At 36.0% G+C, this 21,890-nt stretch overlaps 1 protein-coding gene across 1 annotated transcript in view; it reads left to right on the forward strand.

Moving 5' to 3' along the window:
* Positions 1 to 21,890, forward strand: part of cacna2d2b (calcium channel, voltage-dependent, alpha 2/delta subunit 2b) — a 43,190-nt gene that overhangs the window by 9,536 nt on the left and 11,764 nt on the right. The window contains exons 3-27 of the mRNA XM_030133578.1: positions 3,988 to 4,104; positions 6,054 to 6,113; positions 9,878 to 9,922; positions 10,068 to 10,203; positions 12,344 to 12,475; positions 12,607 to 12,664; positions 12,758 to 12,808; positions 14,010 to 14,109; positions 14,239 to 14,400; positions 14,531 to 14,641; positions 14,743 to 14,821; positions 17,087 to 17,136; positions 17,304 to 17,393; positions 17,512 to 17,577; positions 17,694 to 17,768; positions 17,868 to 17,942; positions 18,636 to 18,707; positions 18,939 to 19,010; positions 20,260 to 20,321; positions 20,487 to 20,563; positions 20,657 to 20,717; positions 20,797 to 20,894; positions 20,993 to 21,083; positions 21,163 to 21,225; positions 21,335 to 21,438. Coding sequence (XP_029989438.1) covers positions 3,988 to 4,104; positions 6,054 to 6,113; positions 9,878 to 9,922; positions 10,068 to 10,203; positions 12,344 to 12,475; positions 12,607 to 12,664; positions 12,758 to 12,808; positions 14,010 to 14,109; positions 14,239 to 14,400; positions 14,531 to 14,641; positions 14,743 to 14,821; positions 17,087 to 17,136; positions 17,304 to 17,393; positions 17,512 to 17,577; positions 17,694 to 17,768; positions 17,868 to 17,942; positions 18,636 to 18,707; positions 18,939 to 19,010; positions 20,260 to 20,321; positions 20,487 to 20,563; positions 20,657 to 20,717; positions 20,797 to 20,894; positions 20,993 to 21,083; positions 21,163 to 21,225; positions 21,335 to 21,438 — 2,107 coding nt within the window. The remainder of the gene's footprint in view (positions 1 to 3,987; positions 4,105 to 6,053; positions 6,114 to 9,877; positions 9,923 to 10,067; positions 10,204 to 12,343; positions 12,476 to 12,606; positions 12,665 to 12,757; positions 12,809 to 14,009; positions 14,110 to 14,238; positions 14,401 to 14,530; positions 14,642 to 14,742; positions 14,822 to 17,086; positions 17,137 to 17,303; positions 17,394 to 17,511; positions 17,578 to 17,693; positions 17,769 to 17,867; positions 17,943 to 18,635; positions 18,708 to 18,938; positions 19,011 to 20,259; positions 20,322 to 20,486; positions 20,564 to 20,656; positions 20,718 to 20,796; positions 20,895 to 20,992; positions 21,084 to 21,162; positions 21,226 to 21,334; positions 21,439 to 21,890) is intronic.

Below are 21,890 nucleotides of genomic sequence, written 5' to 3' on the forward strand. Positions count from 1 at the left end.
TATCACCAGTTGTCAGAAGTTAATTACATGCTGGGATCTATGTAAGCTATTACCTCTTACTGTAGTTAATAATTTCACATCCTGGCTGTAACAGGTGGCAGGGAATGTGCAGTTGTCCCTAAAAAGCAAATGCCAAAAAAGGGCACCAAGGATCATCTGTAGGGGGCAAGAGAGCCCTGCTCTGGGAAGATGTGTGGGGGCGTTCCCTCGGCAAAGAGCAGCGGCACGTGTCCTCTCTGTTTGTGTCACAGCAGAACAGATGGCCAGCCTGCAGCCCACAGTAATGCCTTGATGTGAGACTTACTTGTTCATTCAATCCTCATTAATCCCTTCTGAAAAAGTCTGGATCTGTTAAAGAAATTACGTACCACTCTGCCTGAAATTCTTGGTGCAATCTTCTTTTGGCGAGGAAATATACGTCATTGAAATGAAGGGTCTCATTTCACTTGCCTACAAATCTAAAAGCCTGCAGATTTTTAAGACTTTCTCAACTGTTTGATGGTTGTCTTTTTTGGATCAGAAAGTGTCTGATGTTCCACAAATATTGGTGCCTGAGATACAAATGTGTGATTGAAAATACAAAAGTCGTTTCCTAACACCTTTTGGTGAAAAATAAGTAATTTCGTGAAGTCGTACATCTGGATCATAAATATATTTTAGTTTACATCAGACTGCATAAAGTTGACAGAGCCACTGTGTTCATTACTGGATGTTCCCATCTGTGATCGATGCTGGATGTCAGCTGAGGCCACTAAAGTATTCAGTCAGTACACAACTTGAGAGACGTCTGGAAATTCCATTTATAGCACTGGGACTGTCATATGGTGCTGTTTGTGTGTAGGTTTGCATTCATCTTCTGACATTTTCCCTCAAGGAGTAGAGAATCTGATGGCCACTATAGGTTTATGCTTTACTGTTTCACTCCCTGTAGTAGCTGATGTGCTTTATTTGGAGCCAGTATGCAATGGCATTTCATGCTGTATATGCTTAAAAAATTGACATTGAACATTGTTTTGTGTAAACAAATAATAATAGCTAGAGATTATTTACCAATCTATGTACTGTATATATAAATCTGTGTATTTATATAGGTATGTATGTAAACAGTGCATCTATTTATCTATTATTCTTGTTTCTTTTCACAGTTGAAAAAAAAGAAAAGCAGGAGAAATGAGTAAAATACAAGAAACAGATGTGTCATGTGACCCATAAATCACATAGGGAATGTCTGCATTTAACTTCACTTCAGTTAAACCAGATAAATATTGAACTGAATATCAAGGTCAAAGTAATAAATACCTGAAAAAACTGATTTTGACTCGCTGAACATGAACTAAGTGCAGCCTTTTGATCTGTCATTCTTTTTTCTTAAAGTCAGGTTTTTGTTCTAAATGTCAACTATAGCACTGACTGAAACAGAAACCTATCGTTGCTACTGTTACATACTGTGTTATGGTAAAATAGTGTTTAACATGGAATTGTCATCATTGTCTATTAAACGACTGTGGATAATTCTCATGTATACTTACATTATTAGATCTCTGGACAAGTGTTCAATTTTGAATGAAGAAGAAAAAATTTAGAAGACTTGGTCAAATTTTGACAAAGATTTGAAGAAGTTGTGACTCCCAGATGTGTCCTGATGACCCATAAAGTCATCTGTGTAATATTTCAGCTTCTCTGAAGTCAACAGTCATGTGTTTCAGTGTGTGGTGTAATTTTAACTTAAGACTCTCCGGAGAACATCATTAAGAAAATGATCTGTGAGAATCTACTTCTTTGAGTTTACAGATGGTTTGAGTATCCAGATCTAGGTCAAAATGAAAAGAAAAGGTCATGCAGTAATTTTAACCCGTGATTGAGTTTTTTTCGTCGTCACTGATCATATTAGATTAGATTGCTGTACTTTGGCTGGGGAAGAATATAAACAGGCTCTTAGTTTGAGGTTTGAGGTTATTAGTATATAAAATTAATGAGGTACTATAATCAGCTTCTCATATAATATAAAGTCACAGACGGCTGCAGTTTACTGGAAGTCATTACTGGCAGAGGATATTAACCTGGATGTCTTTACATAAAGTGGCCAGCTCAGCAAGAAAGGAGCATGTGAAGGTTTTTTACTGAATATCAATTTAGACACTAAAACCAGACAGTACTCACTTGTACGGTAACATACAGTATTTGACTTCACTCAAAGAAACTATTTTACAGTGTTCAAGTGTAGGTGTTTCATCCAGTTGTACAGTACTGTGCAAGAGTCTTAGGCAGCCTTTTGCTTTGTTGTTTTTGCAGGGTTGTAGTGGTTGTGTGTCTTTATTTCTAACAAGAAATAGGCAAGAAATATGTGCACAGTATTGAATTACACAAAATCAGAATTAAACAGCTTCCACAGGTGAAGTCAGTATTTATTGTGACCTCCATTTGGATACAGTAAATATTAAACTCTTTTGGGTCGACTGTCTGGACATATTCTTAAATATTCATCAAATACTTTTTTTTTTTTTTCTGAAATGCATTTTTGTTTTTAATACTCTGTGCATATTTACTGAGAAATTCATGTGTGTGGTCATGCATTTCAGAAAAAAAATATGCATATTATAGAATCGGTATGAGATCATCCTAACAGTGAATAGGATAAAAGGCCATGAAGCTTCTGGGACATTCTGAAGATGTGTAATATAACATAAACTGATTTAAGAAAGCATCCAGACAGTTGATTCAAGACAGTTAAAGATTTGCTGGATGAAAATGGAAGCTACTCTAAATTCTGACTTTACCTGCAGAAGTTGTTTTTGTTTTTTTGGTTTTTTTTGGTGTTTGTGTGTGTTTATATGTGTGCGTTTCAATACTGTGCATATATTTCCTGCATATTTCATTACAAACCTACAAAACAAAGCTAAAGGCTGCCTATGACTTTTGCATAGTTATGTACAGTATATGCAGAGGCCACTGGTGTTGTAGTCAAGACCAACTAGACCGAGACCAAGACACACTAAGGCGAGACCAAGATCAAGCCTTGTTGAGACCAAGTCCAAGACCAAGACAGAAAACAGACTAGAGTTAGAACCAACATGATATGACATGATTACTCATATTAATTGTAGAGCAAAAGGCATTGCTGTAAATTGACATGACTAGTTAAATCAGATTCATGTCATCTTTTCTATTATATTGTTCTTATGTCTTGAAGAGAGTTATAAATAATGATACTACTCTGTGATGATACGGTTTTTGTACAAATCCTATTGAGACCGCTATGTCTGAGACCAAGACAAGACCGAGACCAAATGAGCTGAGTTTGTGACAAGACCGAGACCACAAAAAATTGGTCTCGAGACAAAGACTGGTCTTGAGAACTACATCACTAGTAACCACAGTTCCATATCTGTTGTTACTATCCTGTTCTTATTACATATAGGGACATAGTTTTAAACATATAATATACATTGATTTTATGAGAGTTAATCTTAAAATTGAAGCTGAGATTGGAGCTGTGGAAATATTTTTTTCATGATTTCTGTTGTTTTGAAGAGAAAATATCAGGATTCCCTGCTGAAAACTTCTCCAGAGAGCATACATTTTGTATGGGTAGATAGAATGAAAGGAGCCATATTTAGGTTTCATCCCTGCAACAAGTTACTGTTCCCTTGGTCCCTTAATATTTAACTATAAAAAGATTTGCTTTTGTAAATTCATGAGCTTTGAATTAAAATGATGTGTCTGCTTGGAGATGTTGAGACATTTTAGAATGCGTTTTATTATATTTTTGTTCAGGACATTCAGATCTGAGGTGTGTTCTTTTCACACAATATGATATCACCATATAGACAAAAACATGTACAATAAAACACTGCAAAGTCAGCTCAGACAATAAAACATAAAGGTCTCAAATTGTCTGTGAAAATGTGAGGTCAGCAGACATGCAGAATGACTGTGCAGCTGTTAGTGCTTTCATAGGTTTTAACACTGTCCATTAAAAATTTACAGATTTACAATGAAGAAAGGCGGCGGTTTAGCCTGGTGAAGAATCAGCCTCGGAAGATTGTGGAGAAGGTGGCGTCAGATATAGAGAAACTTCTGGCTAAGAAGCGCAAAGCCCTCGATGTAAGTTGACAAGTAGAAAAAAACACTGCTATTACACTTGTGTTGGACCACCGACTGTGCAGGTTTATGGATACACTAATATTTCTGAAATACTATTATAGCTTCATAGTGTATTCATGCAATTTATTTTTATGCTTCATTTTATAGTATGCTCTGCCAGTTGTATATTTTTATATAGTTCTAAACTCTTACAAGAGACACAAGAGCACAGTTGCAAACAAACGCTTCTTCCTTTCGTAAATTAAGTAAAGAAAAACCCATTTAAATAGTATATACAGAGCACCAAATGCAGTCAGAATGGTGAAAAAGGTTTGTTATAGTTACTTTATGTCTAACATAGGGATGTAATGATATGAAAATTTCATATCACGGTTATTGTGACCAAAATTACCACGGTTATCATTATTATGGCGGTATTGTTGAAATTGTGCTCAAAATGTTCAAAAAGTACTAATACACACACTGAAATAATTTAACCAAGTTGTATTTAAAAAAAAAACAAAAAAAAAAACAAACAAATAAAATAATTGGCACAATGTACTTTCTGTTGGCAGAGACATTCAAATATTAACCCTTAGTGGTCTGAGCCTATTTTGGCCGTTTTTCAGTACTTTTGAGTTTACCTTTATATACTATATACAGAAATGTTTACTATACCCACGTTTGGTATCTTTTTTTTTCAGCACAACTTCATCTATATCATCTGCCTGTTATTTTTTTCACTTTAACCTACTATATCAACATAAAATGCCCGAAAACACAAAAAAATTTATAAAATCCAATTTTAAAAATGTATATAATTTATTGCATAAATGACACACAGATGCTTAACGAACCTTTTCAAAGACTTTAAAAGTGAATATTGGTTCCTAATATTAGGTATATACAATGAAAATTGTAATGACTTAAAACTATACTCAAATATTTAACATAAAAGCATAGCTTTACATAGCCGTTTTTTCCCCTAAAAGTGCGGTAATCAAACACGATTATCATGATAATTAGAATTTAAACGATAATACTAACCATCTGCAATTTTACCGCGGATTATCGTTATACCGGTAATCGTTACATCCCTAGTCTAACATTTCCAATACATAATTTCCAGTCTCATTTTAACAGCTGGTTTTGGTGAAAACCTACATTTTCGGATACTTAAAGTATATCTGCACTGTCAGAAATTTACTCTGTTCAGCATTACACTCTGTAATATGGATTTGGATGGATAATTGATTGGTTGAGTAGCCAAAAAAGAAAGCATAGTTGACTTCTTTTGTTTAAGGCTGACTCATTCTTATTTGGAATGGGAAGAGATTTCTATTTGTTTCATAGAGATATAGAGGTAATGTTAATGGCTCTGTTTCTGTTGCTTATGTGAAGTTATGTCTGAAAAAGTGTGTTTTTAAATGGTGTATGATAATTTTTTTATTATTATTATTTCGGTTTTGCTGGAGGTGACGTAATGACCCCGTCACAACTCTTCAACTACAACCGGTTTGGTTACTTGACTTCAACAATAAATTCAAATGCTCATCCCTGCTCTATATATTTCCATGGTGTGTTTAATTTTACATTTCAAGTATTTGCAAATGTAGGTAAATGTAGAATATTTCTCATTTAATTATTTAGTCTGGGTTTACAATTTTTTTTTTTATTTCCATGGCATGTTCTATTGGCTCAGATCAAAATATCTCTATAAATATAAGTTAAAACATATGTAATACTATATGTAAATACATGTAAAATGCCCTTTTGTTACTGTTAAACTGGCAAAGACAACAACAAGGATTGTTTTTGATTGTTGTTTTTTCATACAGAGCTGCAGATATCTGGTTTAGAGAAACACATCTTTTTTTCCCCACAATATTTTTTCCACTGATCAGTGAAACAATGCATGTAATTTATTTATGCTCCTCTAATGTGGATGCATTTCTGTTTTTACCATTTAGAGGTTAGCCAGTGAAGCGGAGCGTCTCCAGCGAGAGCATATGTGGAAGGATGGAATCAAGGTAATGCTAATAATTTTAAATAACTGACCGCAATTGATAAGCATATAGTTCTTGCATTATCACTGGTATGAGGTTTAATAGTATGTAATGAATGTCTTTATATTCATTGTTTGGGAGTGTATATACCTGCAGAAAAGTAATGGTGAATACACAGTGCATTATTTTACATCAAGTACAGTCATTTTTGACCAAAAATGAATAAAAGAACAAATTTCCTTAGACACAGTTTTATAAGATCAAATTTAACTACTGATAAAAAAAAAAAAAAAAAATCCTGCGAGCTGGGTATGTCTGCATATCTCTGTCAGCGCTGTGACTCTAAATGGGACGATGTGAGAAAGACCTTGCACCAGTAAGCCGAGCAGCTCCCCTGATGCTCGACTGGGTGAAACAGATGACTGAGTGCTCTCAGCTGTGGTTCCGTTGAGTCCTACACACATTGGCATTCTACTTTTCCACTTGGTCGGGTTCATCTGTCCGACAAAATGAGACGGGGTTAACCTCATCCTCTCACATGGCCTCACATCCTTTTCCGAGGCATTGAATCCCCTACTCGTTTTAAGAGACACCACTGGTGCTTTTGCATGTTTTAGTCCTTTTACTAAAATACTGCACAGACTTTGAAATGCAGTCAACCATTTTCCAAAGAATAGGCTATTAAAGAGATTTTCTGCTCTCCAGTTTTATGTGTATATGAAAAATCAGTTTCAAGTTTCTTAGGAATTGCAAATTTCCAAAAGAAAATTACATTAGTAAGTATATTCATCACTTTAACCCATAAAGACCCAGTGGTACTTTTGTGGCAGTTCCCAAATTAATTTTTCTCTATACTTAACCTTGCCTAAGTGATTTATCACCATTTATTGTAATATTATCGTCGGAAGTTGGCATTTTTTCCAGGATAAATTCTGTTTTTTTCTGTATTTAATTCACTGATTATGTAGCAGAAAGTCAGTAAAGACCTTGGTTTTGGAACATATTCACAGTTGTATGACGTGTCTGTATGTCCTGTCCTAAACTATGCTGCAGGTGTATGGGGGGCCAAACAATGTCCAGCTTTAGACGCTGTTGAAAACAGAGCCATCCGCTGCTTTCTTGGGGTTCATAAGTTTGTCCTAGTTTTGGCAGCACAGGGTGACATGGGTTGGGTTCCTGGTGCAGTTCAAAGAAAATGTGAAATGGTTAGATTATGGAATTGAATTATTGATATGCCAGATAATCGAATAACCAAAAAAGTATTTGGCTGGGGTAGGACAAGGTCCCCCTGGGCGGCAGAGGTCAGATATAAGCCGAAACTGCGGACATACATTCAACTAAAAAACACATATAAAACAGAGTTTTATGTCAGCGCAAACTTGACCAGGAACCAAAGGTCCCTAATTGCTCAGTTGCATACAAGCATCCTTCCCTTGGCTTTAGAAACTGGGAGATTCACCCAAACCCCAGAAGACAACAGACTGTGTGAGTTGGGGGAAGTGGAAAATGAATCACATTTTCTTTTGTATTGTCCTCTATATGATGAACTGAGAGCCTCTTGGTTTGATGACATGTTTATCAGAAATCCTGATGTGTTCTGGAGCACTGATGATGACAAGTTGAAGTAGTTGTTTAGTTCAAATGTATTTAAATTAGCATTATTTGTTTGCAAAGCCTGGAAAAAGCGGCAGATGTGTTTGTTTTAAATAGGTCAGTATTTTGTTTTGTTTATATACTGTGTCTATTGTCTGGTTTTTGGTCTTTGGTTTGTATTTATGGTGTCTTATAAGCCCATGTAAGGGCTGGGCATGTCTGTATGCAAGACACAGTAATAAAAGCTTTCATTCGTTCATTCATTCATTCATTCATATGTAGAGATGTTCATTAAAGCTCAGAGTAAATTCAAAGGTTCTTAAATCAAAACAAAGAAAACTGAAGAAAAATGGTCTTTTTCAGTAAACTATATCATTAACTGAACATGAACCAAGTGTCTCCATCCACTGTCATTGATCCAACTCTAGGGGTTTTACTGGTGAATCAGTGTTGTAGAAAATGACAGTGTTTCCACGTTCACTATGGAGCCTCTGAATGTCCAAATGGGGCATATTTGATGACCATGAAAAGATGAAAAACTGCATTTTAAACCAATTATTTACACAGATTGATAGGATTAGTGACTCAACAGGTCAACATTTACCTCAGTAGATGGTTTTGGTCGCTAGTGACTGGTCTTTATGGGTTAATTTGTATAAGTAGATGCTGTCACTTCTTCTTCAGAGCTCTCAGTCACACACCACAAGCAAAAACTATTTCAGGACACCTTTTGTGAACATTTATTGGCATCACTTTACATTACAGCCTGGTAATAACATGGCAGCGGTGCAGTAATAGTCTAGTAATACATCAGTATGGAACAGTTGGGACTTGGTGATGACTTCTTAAGAGTCACATTCATTATCACTAGGTTTCATACAGTTCAAACCTAGAAAACGTTTAAAGTTGGAGTCATCATTAAGTCCACTTGGATTCATTGTCCAAAACATTTCCTTCTGGGACAGTTTGTTTGACACATCTCCTCCACTAGTGGACATCTTCATCTTCTCAATCCCGTAGAATTTCAATGAAGAGGGTGACGTACTGTGGCATCTCTTCATTCTAAACATTTTGATGATACTTTAGGTCATATTTAAGTGTTTTAAAGTAGAAATATTAGATATGGATTATTTAAGGTGCATTACCATCACACTGATATGTTTGATTTTGGGCCTGTTAAAATCTGTGAAACCAAAATGCACAGAAGAGACAAAACAAACATTGCTTCTAGTGATTTCCATTTTTTGCAGCCAACATATGTCGGGGTGAGGAGGCATTCCAACTGCGATTTTCACATTCATTGTTAGAAATCACACACTGAACCTTAAAGCTCTGAATATTAAACTTACAAACCATCACTTTAAATGTGCATATTCTTACTGGATTTCTTCTCCTTAAGAATTCATTGGGAATACTGGCTTGAGAGTCAATATTTTGGGCTGCCACTGCTGAAGCTACAGTTAAAACCTCCATATTATTCATTCGTCCTGTGAGATTATGCTGTATATATGAAACAGGTAAATGTTTATTTGATGATTGATCCGCAGATATAAAGAAGCAGAGCTCTTTGGAGGCTAAGCGATCTTTGACTGACTGATGAAGAACGCTGGCTGATAATGGCTCAGTGTTTTCAGAACTGCACTCAGCTGATGACAGGAGATGTGTTTTAGTAGCAACAAGAAAACAAACAACGCTCACAGACAGGGCGAGAGTTGTCATGTTTGGATGATTTTTAATATAGGCAAAGGCACTCTTTGGAGACAACATTTTATAATCAGAACAGGCCAAAAATAGGATCATATCAGCTCCCAAGTAGATGTCACGCTTATTCTGAAGTATGTTGGGTCTCTGCAAAAACTCAGATGAACAGATGGCGATGCTCTACCCAGGCTGTCTCCTGATTCATAATGTGGCAGTACAAAGCAGAGCACAATACCAAACATTTGGTGTGTACAGCTTCTCAAGTGGAGGATTTGGAGGTTTTCTAACTCATGATCATTGTATAGCAAATGTCATTTTGTTAAATTTTCAGAAAAACTAATATTGTAAATTTCAGTGGAAATTCTACACATTGCACTGATGAATTGATACATTTCTAAAACAAATCTTTAATCTGTATGCTAGCAGTTTACTGCCTTTCCTTCTCATCTTGGCAGCTTTATACAAACCATCTCTGCTTCTGCTTTTTCCTCCAGGAGCTGGACATGGCGTATTATGACTCTAAGGCAGAGCTGGATTATGTGAGTAAGGGACAAATACACTGACTCTTCTGCGCTGAGGCCATTCAGAGGCAAAATGAAATAAAATTAATGTCGTAACTGAGCACATCAAAGTAAAAAGTACACAACAGGTAATGTGTATATTTTTTTTCTCTTATTCTTGTAGTATTCGATGGACGGAGAAGGAGAAGTGGAAAATCCCTCCCACATCAAGCTGGAGTTTGTGTACGATCCAAACTTCAAAAACAATGTCAATTATTCGTACACTGCTGTTCAGATTCCTACAGATATTTATAAAGGAGGCAAGTGGAACAAAAGGCATATCCGGCCTTAATTATAACATGTTATGGTAACATTTTATTAAGGAACACATTCACTAGTTGCTTATAAATATACAGTACTGTGCAAAAGTCACCTTTAGTATTGTTGTTTGTGCAGTGTTGATATGAACATACGTATCTTAAAATTCAGGGAATATGTGCACAGCCTTAAAAGACACACAAAAAAACTGAAGAAGAAGAACTGACAAGAAGCAGCACTAAGGGTTAGAAACATCTGATGTGTTGAATGAAACCAGGCAGAAAACATCAGAAAATAATTAATTTAATGTAAATTAATCTCATTTTATCTGAACAAAAAGGTTAAAGACATTAAGTGAAAATGTAAAGGGAGGTCACAATAAAAACTTTTTTTTTTCCTTGAAACTTTTCTTTTTACTGCTGTATATACTTCACATATATTCAGACTGTATCTTAGTTCAGAGACTGAGAAATGTAGTTCTGTGGTTGTTATAACTTGACCAAAACAACAAACTTAATGTTGCTCAAGGACTTTTGCACAATACTGTACATATTGGCTCTTTGTTAATTATTATAAAGCATGTATTATTCTGCATGACCATGTTTTACAATGGCTCAGCTATTAACTCCTTAGAAAACCATCTGTTCATTGCAGTAGTTGTGCACTGTAATGTATTTATTTAGTGTAAAGTGGATGGATAATAGTGAACTTGAGGGGGTTAAAAATTTAGTATTTTGACCTAGAAAGATTTCATATTGAGTTGTTGGGACTCTTTTGTTACATAAAAATAAGCCATATTTATTAAGGGATGTTAAAAAAGAAGGCTATACATCCTCCTTGTACTGAGCAAAGTATGTTAAGGTTATTATTCATGTACAACAACGTCCTTACCATCAAAAAGCAATAATGTGGAGGTTATTTGGGGAAAATTGTGATTAAATCTGCAGTGATAGTTTTACAGCATCATTAGGCAAAATTCCATTATTACATTTATGGATTATGGATATTATAACTCAAGGACAGGGAACAACTTTTGTGTGGAAATACCCTGTGATGCTGACTTTGGTGTTTTGAGGCAGGTGGGGGTTAGTTATGTGTTGTATATGCAGCTGTAATTACTGATCCTTGTTCAGAGTCAGTCCGATGCAACTCTACTACTTTACACTGTGAAACTTCTGGAATCCTGATCCAGACCTAGACCATCCTCTAGAACAGAGGTGTCAAACTCATTTTTGTTCAGGGGCCACATTCAGCTAAATTTGATCTGCAGTGGGCCGGACCAGTAAAATAATAACATAATAATATGTAAATAATGTCAACTCCAAACTTTTCTCAATGTTTTAGACTGAAAACAGTAAAATTACATAATGAAAAGGTTTACATCTACGAACTATCCTTTCAAAAGATGTGAATAACATGAACAAACTGAAAAAGTAAGTGTAATTTTTAACAATATTTTGCCTCAGTTTATCATTTACACATGTACATTATAACTTACAGATCACAGTGGATCTACAAATACATTTAGTAATAGGCAGAATCTTGTTAAAATTGCAATTTTCTTAAGATATTTCAGGTTGTTCGTATTTGTTCAGGTTATTCACATTTTTTTAGGAAATTATACTTTGTTTTAGTGTAAATACATGAAAATATTTACATTTACAAAGAGAAACATTTGGAGTTGTCATTATTTATATGTTATTATGATCATATTTTACTGAATCCTGCCCACTGGAGATTGAATTGGTCTGAATGTGGAACCTGAACTAAAAGGATTGTCCATATCTTAGTGTAATTTTTGCATTTCACAAATTCATCCCAAGGGCCGGACTGGACCCTTTGACGGGCCAAATTTGGTCCCCCGGGCCACATGTTTGACACCTGTGCTCTAGAAGGACTGAGATATAGGACAGACCTACCTTATGTAAAAAATCTCAAGTCAAAATTCACCATAGTTCTTGAGTTACACACAGACAGATTGACACAAATGCTGTACAGTCATGGGGAAATAAGTACTAATAAATAGCCAGTACGTTACTAATATGTACATTAATAATATCTAGTCGATGGACGTGTGTTCCTTGTTATGAAGGACACATTCTATGGGTCAAATATGTGACGTTCTTCTGTTTTTCCCATTAGCTCCAGTTATTCTGAATGAGTTAAACTGGACTCAGGCACTGGAGAAGGTGTTCATGGAGAACAGTCGGGAGGATCCGTCGTTGCTGTGGCAGGCGTTTGGAAGTGCCACTGGAGTCACCCGCTACTACCCAGGTCGGTTTTAACCCCAATTACGTGTCTGTAATATGCAACATTGATCTTAGATATGACCGTTAAATTAGAGTGTATCATCTGAATGAGCTGAAGCCGAACTCAGAATTGCATAAATGTGTTACTTTTCACAGCTACACCTTGGAAAGCACCTGATAAAATTGACCTGTATGATGTCAGGCGGAGGCCATGGTACACTCTTCTGCTTATTTATTTATAAAGTTTATCTGTTACATGTCCCATAAAAGCTGTTAAATGGGTTCATCTTATCTGGGGTTGTTGCAGGTACATCCAGGGCGCCTCATCTCCCAAAGATATGGTGATACTTGTCGATGTGTAAGTCATTAAACATGTTTCTAAGGTCTCGGCTGAGGATTCTCTTCAGTTCAGTAGCCAACTTAAAAGTGAATATATGATGGTTACGCTGGTAGAAGCACCGTACGTGTGTGAATCTCCTTCTGCGCTGCCTTTGTCTTTTTAATCAAAAGAATTTTCTCACCGTTTTTTTTTTTAATCTGGTGTTGAAATCCATCTGTGGACTTCTCTGTCTTTCTAGCGCTTCTCTCGCACTCAAAAACAGAACATTTATGGCGTCGCTTCACATAAATGAGCATCATTCTGCACTTTTGGCCTGAAACAATAGAGAAAGAAGCTACACTAGTGAGGTTTACGTTTCCATGGTGCACTCCACACTGCAGCTCATACTAGTTATCAGACGTCCTAAAGGTTAAGAACGAGATGATTCAGACAAAAGCAGAATATTAAAAACCTGGACAGGAGGTTATGTTATCTACAGCTGGAGGAATATCTCACCTCACAGTTGATAAAGCTGATGCATCAGTTTTAGTGAAAAATGCGTGTACGCTTCATAATTTTCTGTTTCTCTTGTAGATCAGTAATGAGTAATATGTTTTTTTCTGACTGATTTAGATTCATGGTTATGCTCGACTGCAGCAGCTAGTTATTTCTACACGCTCTTCATTATTATCTGGTTCTCTTTATCAGTTGAATCCATTATCGAGTTTAGTGACAAAATTAGAGGAGTAGCTGTTCTAAATGACCTTTTCTCAACACAAATCATGATTGTTCATCATATGTTCAGTACTTCAGTTTAGTCTTGACCCAGGCTGTGATTACCAATGAGTGTTATTTTTAGTGATTATAATTTTACTGTATTATCATTCACGTAGAGTAGAAATGTTTCTGCAGAGACTATAATACCAACAGATTTTGAGCTTCGTATTTATTTATTCTGTTATTTAGTTAGAAATGACAAATCTGGTTCATGGTTTGTATTCTCTCAGCAGCACAGAGCAGTTATGGTTTTGTGTTTTTCACACAAAAATGTGCTTTAAGCAGCACAACATCAGATGTTGTTTGTTTTACTCAGCTGCAGCTCGGCTCATACATACTGTACCTCAGGAAATAACCCAAACTAAATATGTTGCTGCATCATTTTGGAGCCCTGTGTGTACTGTTTTGTTTCTACTTGTGATTGCTTAATGTTTCCAGAATGATAACTGTGTTTTCCCTCCAGGAGTGGCAGCGTCAGTGGACTTACCCTTAAACTAATCAAAGCTTCAGTGATGGAAATGCTCGACACTCTTTCTGATGATGACTATGTCAATGTAGCCAGGGTCAGTACCTTCTGAGCTCATTCTAGATCATTCCACATCTCTGCATCTCGTTATTGTTGCACTTGTGTCCTTAATTTAGTGCGTGATTTCCATATTCAAGGCCTCACTGTGTCTCCTGCTGTGTTTCAGTTTAATGAAAAAGCAGAGGCCGTGGTTCCTTGCTTTAAACATCTAGTCCAGGCAAATGTGCGCAATAAGAAGATTTTTAAAGACGCAGTGCAGCAGATGCAGGCGAAAGGCACGACTGACTACAAGTCTGGATTTCACTTTGCCTTCAACCAGCTGTTAAACGTCAGTGACATATTGATTTTGATCCGATTACATCAGAACCGAGGTGTCCACATGCTGTTTCAGTCTGTCAACAAACCCAACTGTTCATTCTCTTCTTTTATTTATTTATTTATTTTCCTGGATTCTTCAGAAGACAAATGTTCCTCGGGCCAACTGCAATAAAATAATCATGCTGTTTACTGATGGAGGAGAGGACAGAGCTCAGGATGTTTTCATGCAATACAACTGGCCCAACAAAACAGTAGGTTTCCTCTCATATTCAGTATCATCCAGATTTTGAACAAGATGCTCAGCTGCTGCATGCTATGAAATGTACTTCATTTTCTATATCTGTCCCTTAAGGTTCGAGTGTTCACTTTTTCTGTGGGTCAGCACAACTATGATGTCACACCTTTGCAGTGGATTGCATGCACGAATAAAGGTGAGTTGAATTTCTAATGAGATTTATTCACTTGATTTATAGTTCACCTATACTGTAGAAGTTAGAATCTGTGTTTTATATGCAACGTGTCATGTTTACTAGAAATAATATTGAAAAGTTTCCGTTTTTTTTCTTGTGTCCAAAATGAATCACTTTTACAAGATAAGAAAAGAGGTTAGTATCTCCAAAGGGAATTTATCTCGGTCACGCAAAGCCACTACTGGACCATACAAAATATGTCAGCAATAATATCCTGATGCCCTTGAACTTGGAATAATTTTGTTTTCAGACACATTCCTGTTTTTATTCCTGCTTATACTCATCACTAATCACCTTTGACCAGGTAAAATGATTACACACTGAGCCCCACTTACACTTTATCTATCTAGAATTGCATTATCACAATCATTTCTTTAGAAGAGGTAAATATATTTTATTCCTACTTTATAGGCAACATTGTACTATACATACATCTTAGATATGCCTAGATAAGGGGTCAATATATAATTGAGGGACTTTTGAAGTCCATGGGATATATCTTTCATACATTTCTATTAAAAGTAAAAAAAAGAATGTTTTTTATGTTCATTATGATCATGTCTTCCAAAATTCCATTATTATTTAATTACGGAAACAACCACTTATTACATAAATGATTAATAAATAATTAATAAATAACTAGATATACTAAAATAGCAGCTAAATAACCATCCAAACTTAATAACAACCACCTTCTAATTAGCTTAACAATAATAAAATGAGCTTATTCAAAAAATGTTTTGATTGTGTTCTTTTTATTAAGTTGAGATAATCATGACAGATATTTCTTTTTTGGTAATATATCAAATTTTATATAGAAAATAACAAATTGTATCTGTGTCCAAGAAATCACTTTCATCTAAGTTACACATTACAAAAACACCTCTCAAGGAAGTGTGTTAATTCCAAATCATATGACCTGCTCCTTCTGAAGAAAACACTGGCAAGACTCCAAGATCTGTTCTTTCTCCTCATTCTTAGTTAATTAAAATAGTAGTGTGTGAGTCAAGTGAGTATTTATCACACTCTTATGGCAACAGTGTTACTATAATATCTTTATATATAGAAGAATCTTTCGGTAAAAATGCCATATGGTGTTATGGTTATGTTAATTTTATGCCTGAAAACAGCAAAAATGTCAACTATACCTGTTGACTATGTTACCCTGTAAAGGTAACTCAAAAAGTCCCTCAATTATATATTGACCCTAATAGTTATGCAGTGTACAAATAAGCATGAATACAAATAAATACATTGAATTTGCTGACAAATAATGCTCAAACACATTTATCAATTATTAATACAACAAATTAATGAAAGATCAACCATTCACACTATTCAATAATTAACAATACCCAGCGTTAGTGATAGGCTTTGAAACATCTACAGCAAACTGCTGTGCTGTTCTGCATTGTACAACAGATGCACTGCAGATAGAATTCATTGCTACATCAGGCGCACCCAGCCCTGTAAGACAGCTGAACTCAAGAAATGAATGAATGGATTGTAAACCACCTCACTGCACAAAAACAAATAATAAATCACTACACCTAATGTACAGTGATTACAATGCAGTGACCTTACTAATGCGCTTCATATCCAGACCAGTGTTGATTCTCAGTGGCTTGGTTTTGCTCACAAGGGGTCAGCTCTGCTTGTGTAGATTATAAATTATCTTGGCCGCGAGCTGATTTTTGCTCTTATTCATATGGATTTACTGGCACAGGAAATACTGAATAAGAGTAGGAGTTAGTTTTGTTCATACTGCGCTGTTTATTTAAGGTTCTGAATAGCTCTGTATGAGTTGGTGTGGTGATTTCATGTTCATTATTTTAAAGATAACTGCCTGAAAATAGAAGTCTGTACTTACTGTAGATAGCTAGAGGTAATGAATGCACCCTTCAGCTGCATTGAAATACAGTGGGAGCCTGAAATATCTAGGGAACCTTATCTTGGATTTTTTTTATAATGAGGCAGTGTTCTGGGGTCTACAGCTGGTGTAATGACCTTGACTGAAGTGCACATTAATACAGGTTTAAGCTGACTGATATTCTTTTTAAAGATTCTTTTCTGTGGGATTTAAGTGGCTGAGTCACTGGTAACATCTAGTAAAATCCTGAATATTTATGAGCTCCACTCCTGTGTTTCTAATAGCATCGCTCAGTCTCTCCCTCTCTCTCTCTCTCTCTCTCTCTCTGTTTGTCTTTTTTCTCTGTCGCTTGCCAGGTTACTATTTTGAGATCCGTTCCATCTGTGCTATAAGGATTAACACCCAGGTGGGTTTGTCTAGTGCCTCTCACACATCTGATTCCCGTTCACTATTTCTAGTTGTCCTTGTGACGTGCGCCCACTCTGTAGAAGCATCTCCTTCCATTTGTTTGCGCACCCTTTGTCCCCGTGGCCTGATGTTGTTGCTGGTTTCTGTGTTGTTGTGTTTCGTCAGGAGTATCTCGATGTGTTGGGACGCCCCATGGTTTTGGCAGGCAGCGATGCCAAGCAGGTTCAGTGGACCAATGTGTATCAGGATGCTTTGGTGAGACAGCATGAGTCTACTGGCTGGATTTGATCAAACAGCATCAAATATTAAGTATATGAGCTACAAACACATTAATAATTGATACGCCTCGGGGCTTTGTGTTTGCACTTTGTAGGGTCTTGGCATGGTAGTAACGGGAACTTTACCTGTATTTAACCTCACCATGGATGGAAACTCACAGGTGATAAAACTTATCATTAGTTTTCTGGACACAAGGAAGTTCTGTTGAATAAATATAATATACTGAATAACTATCATTAAATGACTAAATATATGGTTCTGGTGTTGTTTGACCAGAATCAGTTGATATTAGGTGTTATGGGAGTTGACGTGCATCTTGATGAAATAAAGCGTCTGACGCCACGATTCAATGTAAGTCTAAGTTTATTCTGAAGTAGTATTTGTCAAAAATAAAGCAGTCACATCACTGCCTGTCCTCACTTGTGTTTTTTGATTGTTTTTTGTAAACAGCTTGGAGCTAATGGGTACATATTTGCAATCGATCCAAATGGATATCTTCTGCTTCATCCTAATCTTCAGCCAAAGGTGATTTACAGTGGTATATTTCACATATAAATGGACTAAATGTACTGTCTTTACCAAGGGTGCAATATATCGCGATATTTCATTTCTCAATACTGTATCGATATTAAAAAGTACTGTATCGATATTTTTAGGTATTTATTCAAATGCAAATATTGCGAAGGTTCATTTTAGTTTGTCTGTTTTTCTTTTTTATTTATATTTTATTTATTATTATTTAACAATCTTTTATTATATAATGTTAGTTCCTTTGTTGGGGTTGAACTAAAATACTGTTCTGATGTTAGTTCTGAACTAATAGAATATGAACATTTGAACAGGATCTTAAACTGTAATGTCTGTAAAACAGAATTTCCGTTTGAACACAGGAACATTTTGTGACATAGCATTAGATCCTCTTGGGATCAAATAAAAATGTGTTCAGTATTTGTGCAGATTTCTGGTGTAATTCAATTCTTCAAGGAAATTATCATAGAAAAAAAAAAAAAAAGAAGCCCTTTTAACAGTATCGTAATATATCGTGATATATATCGTATCGTCATCCTAGTATTGTTATTTGTATCATATTGCCAGATTCTTGCCAATACACAACCCTAATCTTTACACTGCTGGAGATGGATAGAATGGAAACAAGACAGCACAGTTGCATGTTTCTCAAACTGTGGACATTTCTTCTCCTTTCCTGGTTCCTCTCAGCTTGTGAACCTGCCTGAGCCTGTGACACTCGACTTTCTGGATGCAGAGGTGGAGGACAGCAATAAAGAAGAGGTGAGCACTTAGTGCCAAGTAAAACTGAAAAATTTCTGGTTTCAGGCATTTTTTGTTCCTTACAGTTGTTGCACACAGGTTGAGAGTTTTTACCAGGCCAGTGAACATCATTACCTGCCTTAGGACAGTGAACGTACCACTATGTAGTACTCACTGTGCAGGTAAATGAAGACCCACCTAACACCATTTCATGTGACTAATAAAAACCTCTATGTGCGTTGTTTACTCTAGATCCGGAGACAAATGATTGATGGACGACCAGGTGAAATGCAGATCAAAACCCTTCTCAAGTCAATTGATGAAGTGAGTATATTCCCTTTGGAAATAAGCCCAGCTCCAATGTCTGTAATGAACCATTCAATAACGTATGTGTGATATGCAGAGCTCAATTATGAGACAGAGGAAACTGTTTTAATGGGCCAACCCTTCATGAATTTTTACTACTTATAATAAGTGACTATATTTACAGAGAACCTTTTAAAACAAATGCAGCAACACATTTGTATTAAATTCAATGCATCAAAAAGAATAGAAGAGCTTAAGTATGCGTTCTTATCCATTACACAGTGAAAAACATTCACATTCCTTGCACCCTTGTAGAATCCTTCTTTCTGCATCATTGAAGGTCAAATATCTAAATCCCCTCCTATTTGTCTTGCTTTTGAACATTTCAATACTTTTCTTACACATATAGTATGTTGACAAACTGGTGGTCCTTGGCCCATCTGTTCTCTTATAGGATTAGACCCTTCCTGGATACTGCTTTTGTTCCAAATTATGACTGTATTCACCTTTTTGCATCTCTTGCTATGAACTCCACTTTGCACTTGTTTCAAGTTTTTCTTGAGGAAACAAGGATAACCAGATAAAACATGAAATACCTTGTGTTCCTGCTGTCTGCTATTAAATATAAATCAATGCAAATGTTAATACTGCTGCATTCTTTTTTAATTTGTATGCATTTTTATAATACCATATAATAACCAATAATATTTTGTGTTTTATTTTAATGTATTCTCAGATTCAGATTCTTTATTTGTCATTAAAAATTCCCATCATAGATGAAAAGTAAAAATGAAATGACGATGCATAGGTCTCTAAAAACACACAGATAAAACACTTGTAGACAAAGTAAAATAATCAGTATAAAAATATATAAAAACCCATAAATAAATAATGCACATAAAATCTGTAATAAAAATTAAAAAAAAATATTAGTACGATGTTAAAAAGTATTGCATTGAATATGGCCCAAGTTGACAGGTAGAGTCAATATTGGACAGTGTGGTTGGGATTATCTCTGACATTTGTGTGTCTTTAACAGTCTGACAGCAGTAGGGTAAAAAACTGTCACGGAATCCAGTATTTGTAAAAAAAAAAAAAAAAAAAAAAAAAAAAAAGGATACTTTGTGGTATTTTTCCACATCTAATAGTGTAATTGTGTTTTTACAGTGAGTTTGTTTGTAATCACAATACACACACTTATGTAAAATAGAGGTGAGTATTTGATTAGCTGTGGCTGGTATAAATAAAAATATCTCCTTTATTGCAGCAATACATTGATGATGTGTTCAGGGGCTACACCTGGACTCCGATCAACGGTACAGATTACAGGTGAGCGTATGTGTTGGTGTAAATAATACCCAAGCAGCTGTTGCCTGATCAAGACCACACGGTTCACAGATTCACTGTCAGTACGATTTAATTCACCTCCTCCTATCTGTGTCTCCTCATCGTCCCTCGTCATGCCTCCTCCTGTTTGGATGACGCCACCTGAAGTCTGGGCTTGGTATTACCCCCTTACAATGAGTACTACATTCAGGCAGACCTCAGTGATGTGATGCTGCAGCTTCAGTGTAAGTAGATGAAAGAAAGGTCTTGTTAAAATGCACCGCAGTGATGATGTTAAGAAAAATAACATCAAATTTCTGTCTCTGTGTTTGTTACAGATATGCAGTCGTTGCTGCCCAGCTCCTTTGAATCTTCAGGACATGTGTTTCTGGCTCCAAGGTGACCACAGTGTTACCTTTTACTTTTGTTTTTGGTTGTTTCTCCCAGTCAGGTTCTTATTATTCTGCTATATTTGCAGGGAATACTGCAAACGTCTGCATCTCTCTGACAACAACACCCAGTTTCTGCAGAACTTCCTTTCTCTGATGCTCGACATTTCCCCAGAATCTGACGAGTGTGAGTTCCACGTGTGTTAACAACACTAGCTGAATCTTACATTACCTGGATGTACTGCTGATATACAGGTTATTATCTTTGTGTTTTTTTAATCTCAGGTGACCAAGGCCTCATTCATAACCTTATTTTGGATTCACGGATTATTGGACAGCTGGCATCACGTGTGTGGAAAAACAAGGACCTCAATTCGTAAGTTAAACAAGCCTTTCAGAAACACACATGACAAAAAACAGCCCAAAACCTACTCAGTTAATTTCATTCGCTACAGGTACGGCTTCCTGGCAGTATTTGCTTCCACAGATGGAGGAATTACGCGAGTATTTCCTAATATGTGAGTCAGATAAATATGTTTTTTTCCCACTATCTTCATTATTTTATTTTCACAGATATTCTTCCTTCACACATTGACTTTTTTAATCATTTGTGTTGTGTTTTTATAGCGCTGCTGAAATGTGGGATGAGAATCCTGAACCCTTCAACTCAAATTACTACAGACGAAGTCTTGATAACAGAGGCTACATGTTTCAAGCTCCGCTGAGGTCCTGTAAGTACCTGAGGAAAAACATCATAATGAATTAGACTTAATGAGACAGGACATGATTTCCACTGCCAAACCATCACAATCACTTTGATACACTCACAATGATCATCATGCATTTGGCACATTACTGCAAAATTATCCTTAATTTGAGAAAAATATAGAGAGGTGAAGTCCTGGTTCCTCTGTTTGTGCCCTGTGGGACCTAATTTTGGACAAATTTGCATCAGAGTCAGTGGCAAGAGACAAGTATTTTTTTTTATCCTGTTTGCTTTATGCATCATTTACATATGATGTTTCTATACCAGATAATTTTACAAGGCTAAAATGTTGCAATTTGTCGTAAAACTATTGAACTATCAGTGAAAATACATAAATAGGAAGACTACATCATAACTCTCTGGCTCCCCAGTTTGTTCCGAGTGAAGAAGTCTCTGCAGCTTCAACATCACTGGACT

This window comes from Sphaeramia orbicularis, chromosome 5 (genome assembly GCF_902148855.1).
Source record: "Sphaeramia orbicularis chromosome 5, fSphaOr1.1, whole genome shotgun sequence".
NCBI lineage: Eukaryota > Metazoa > Chordata > Actinopteri > Kurtiformes > Apogonidae > Sphaeramia > Sphaeramia orbicularis.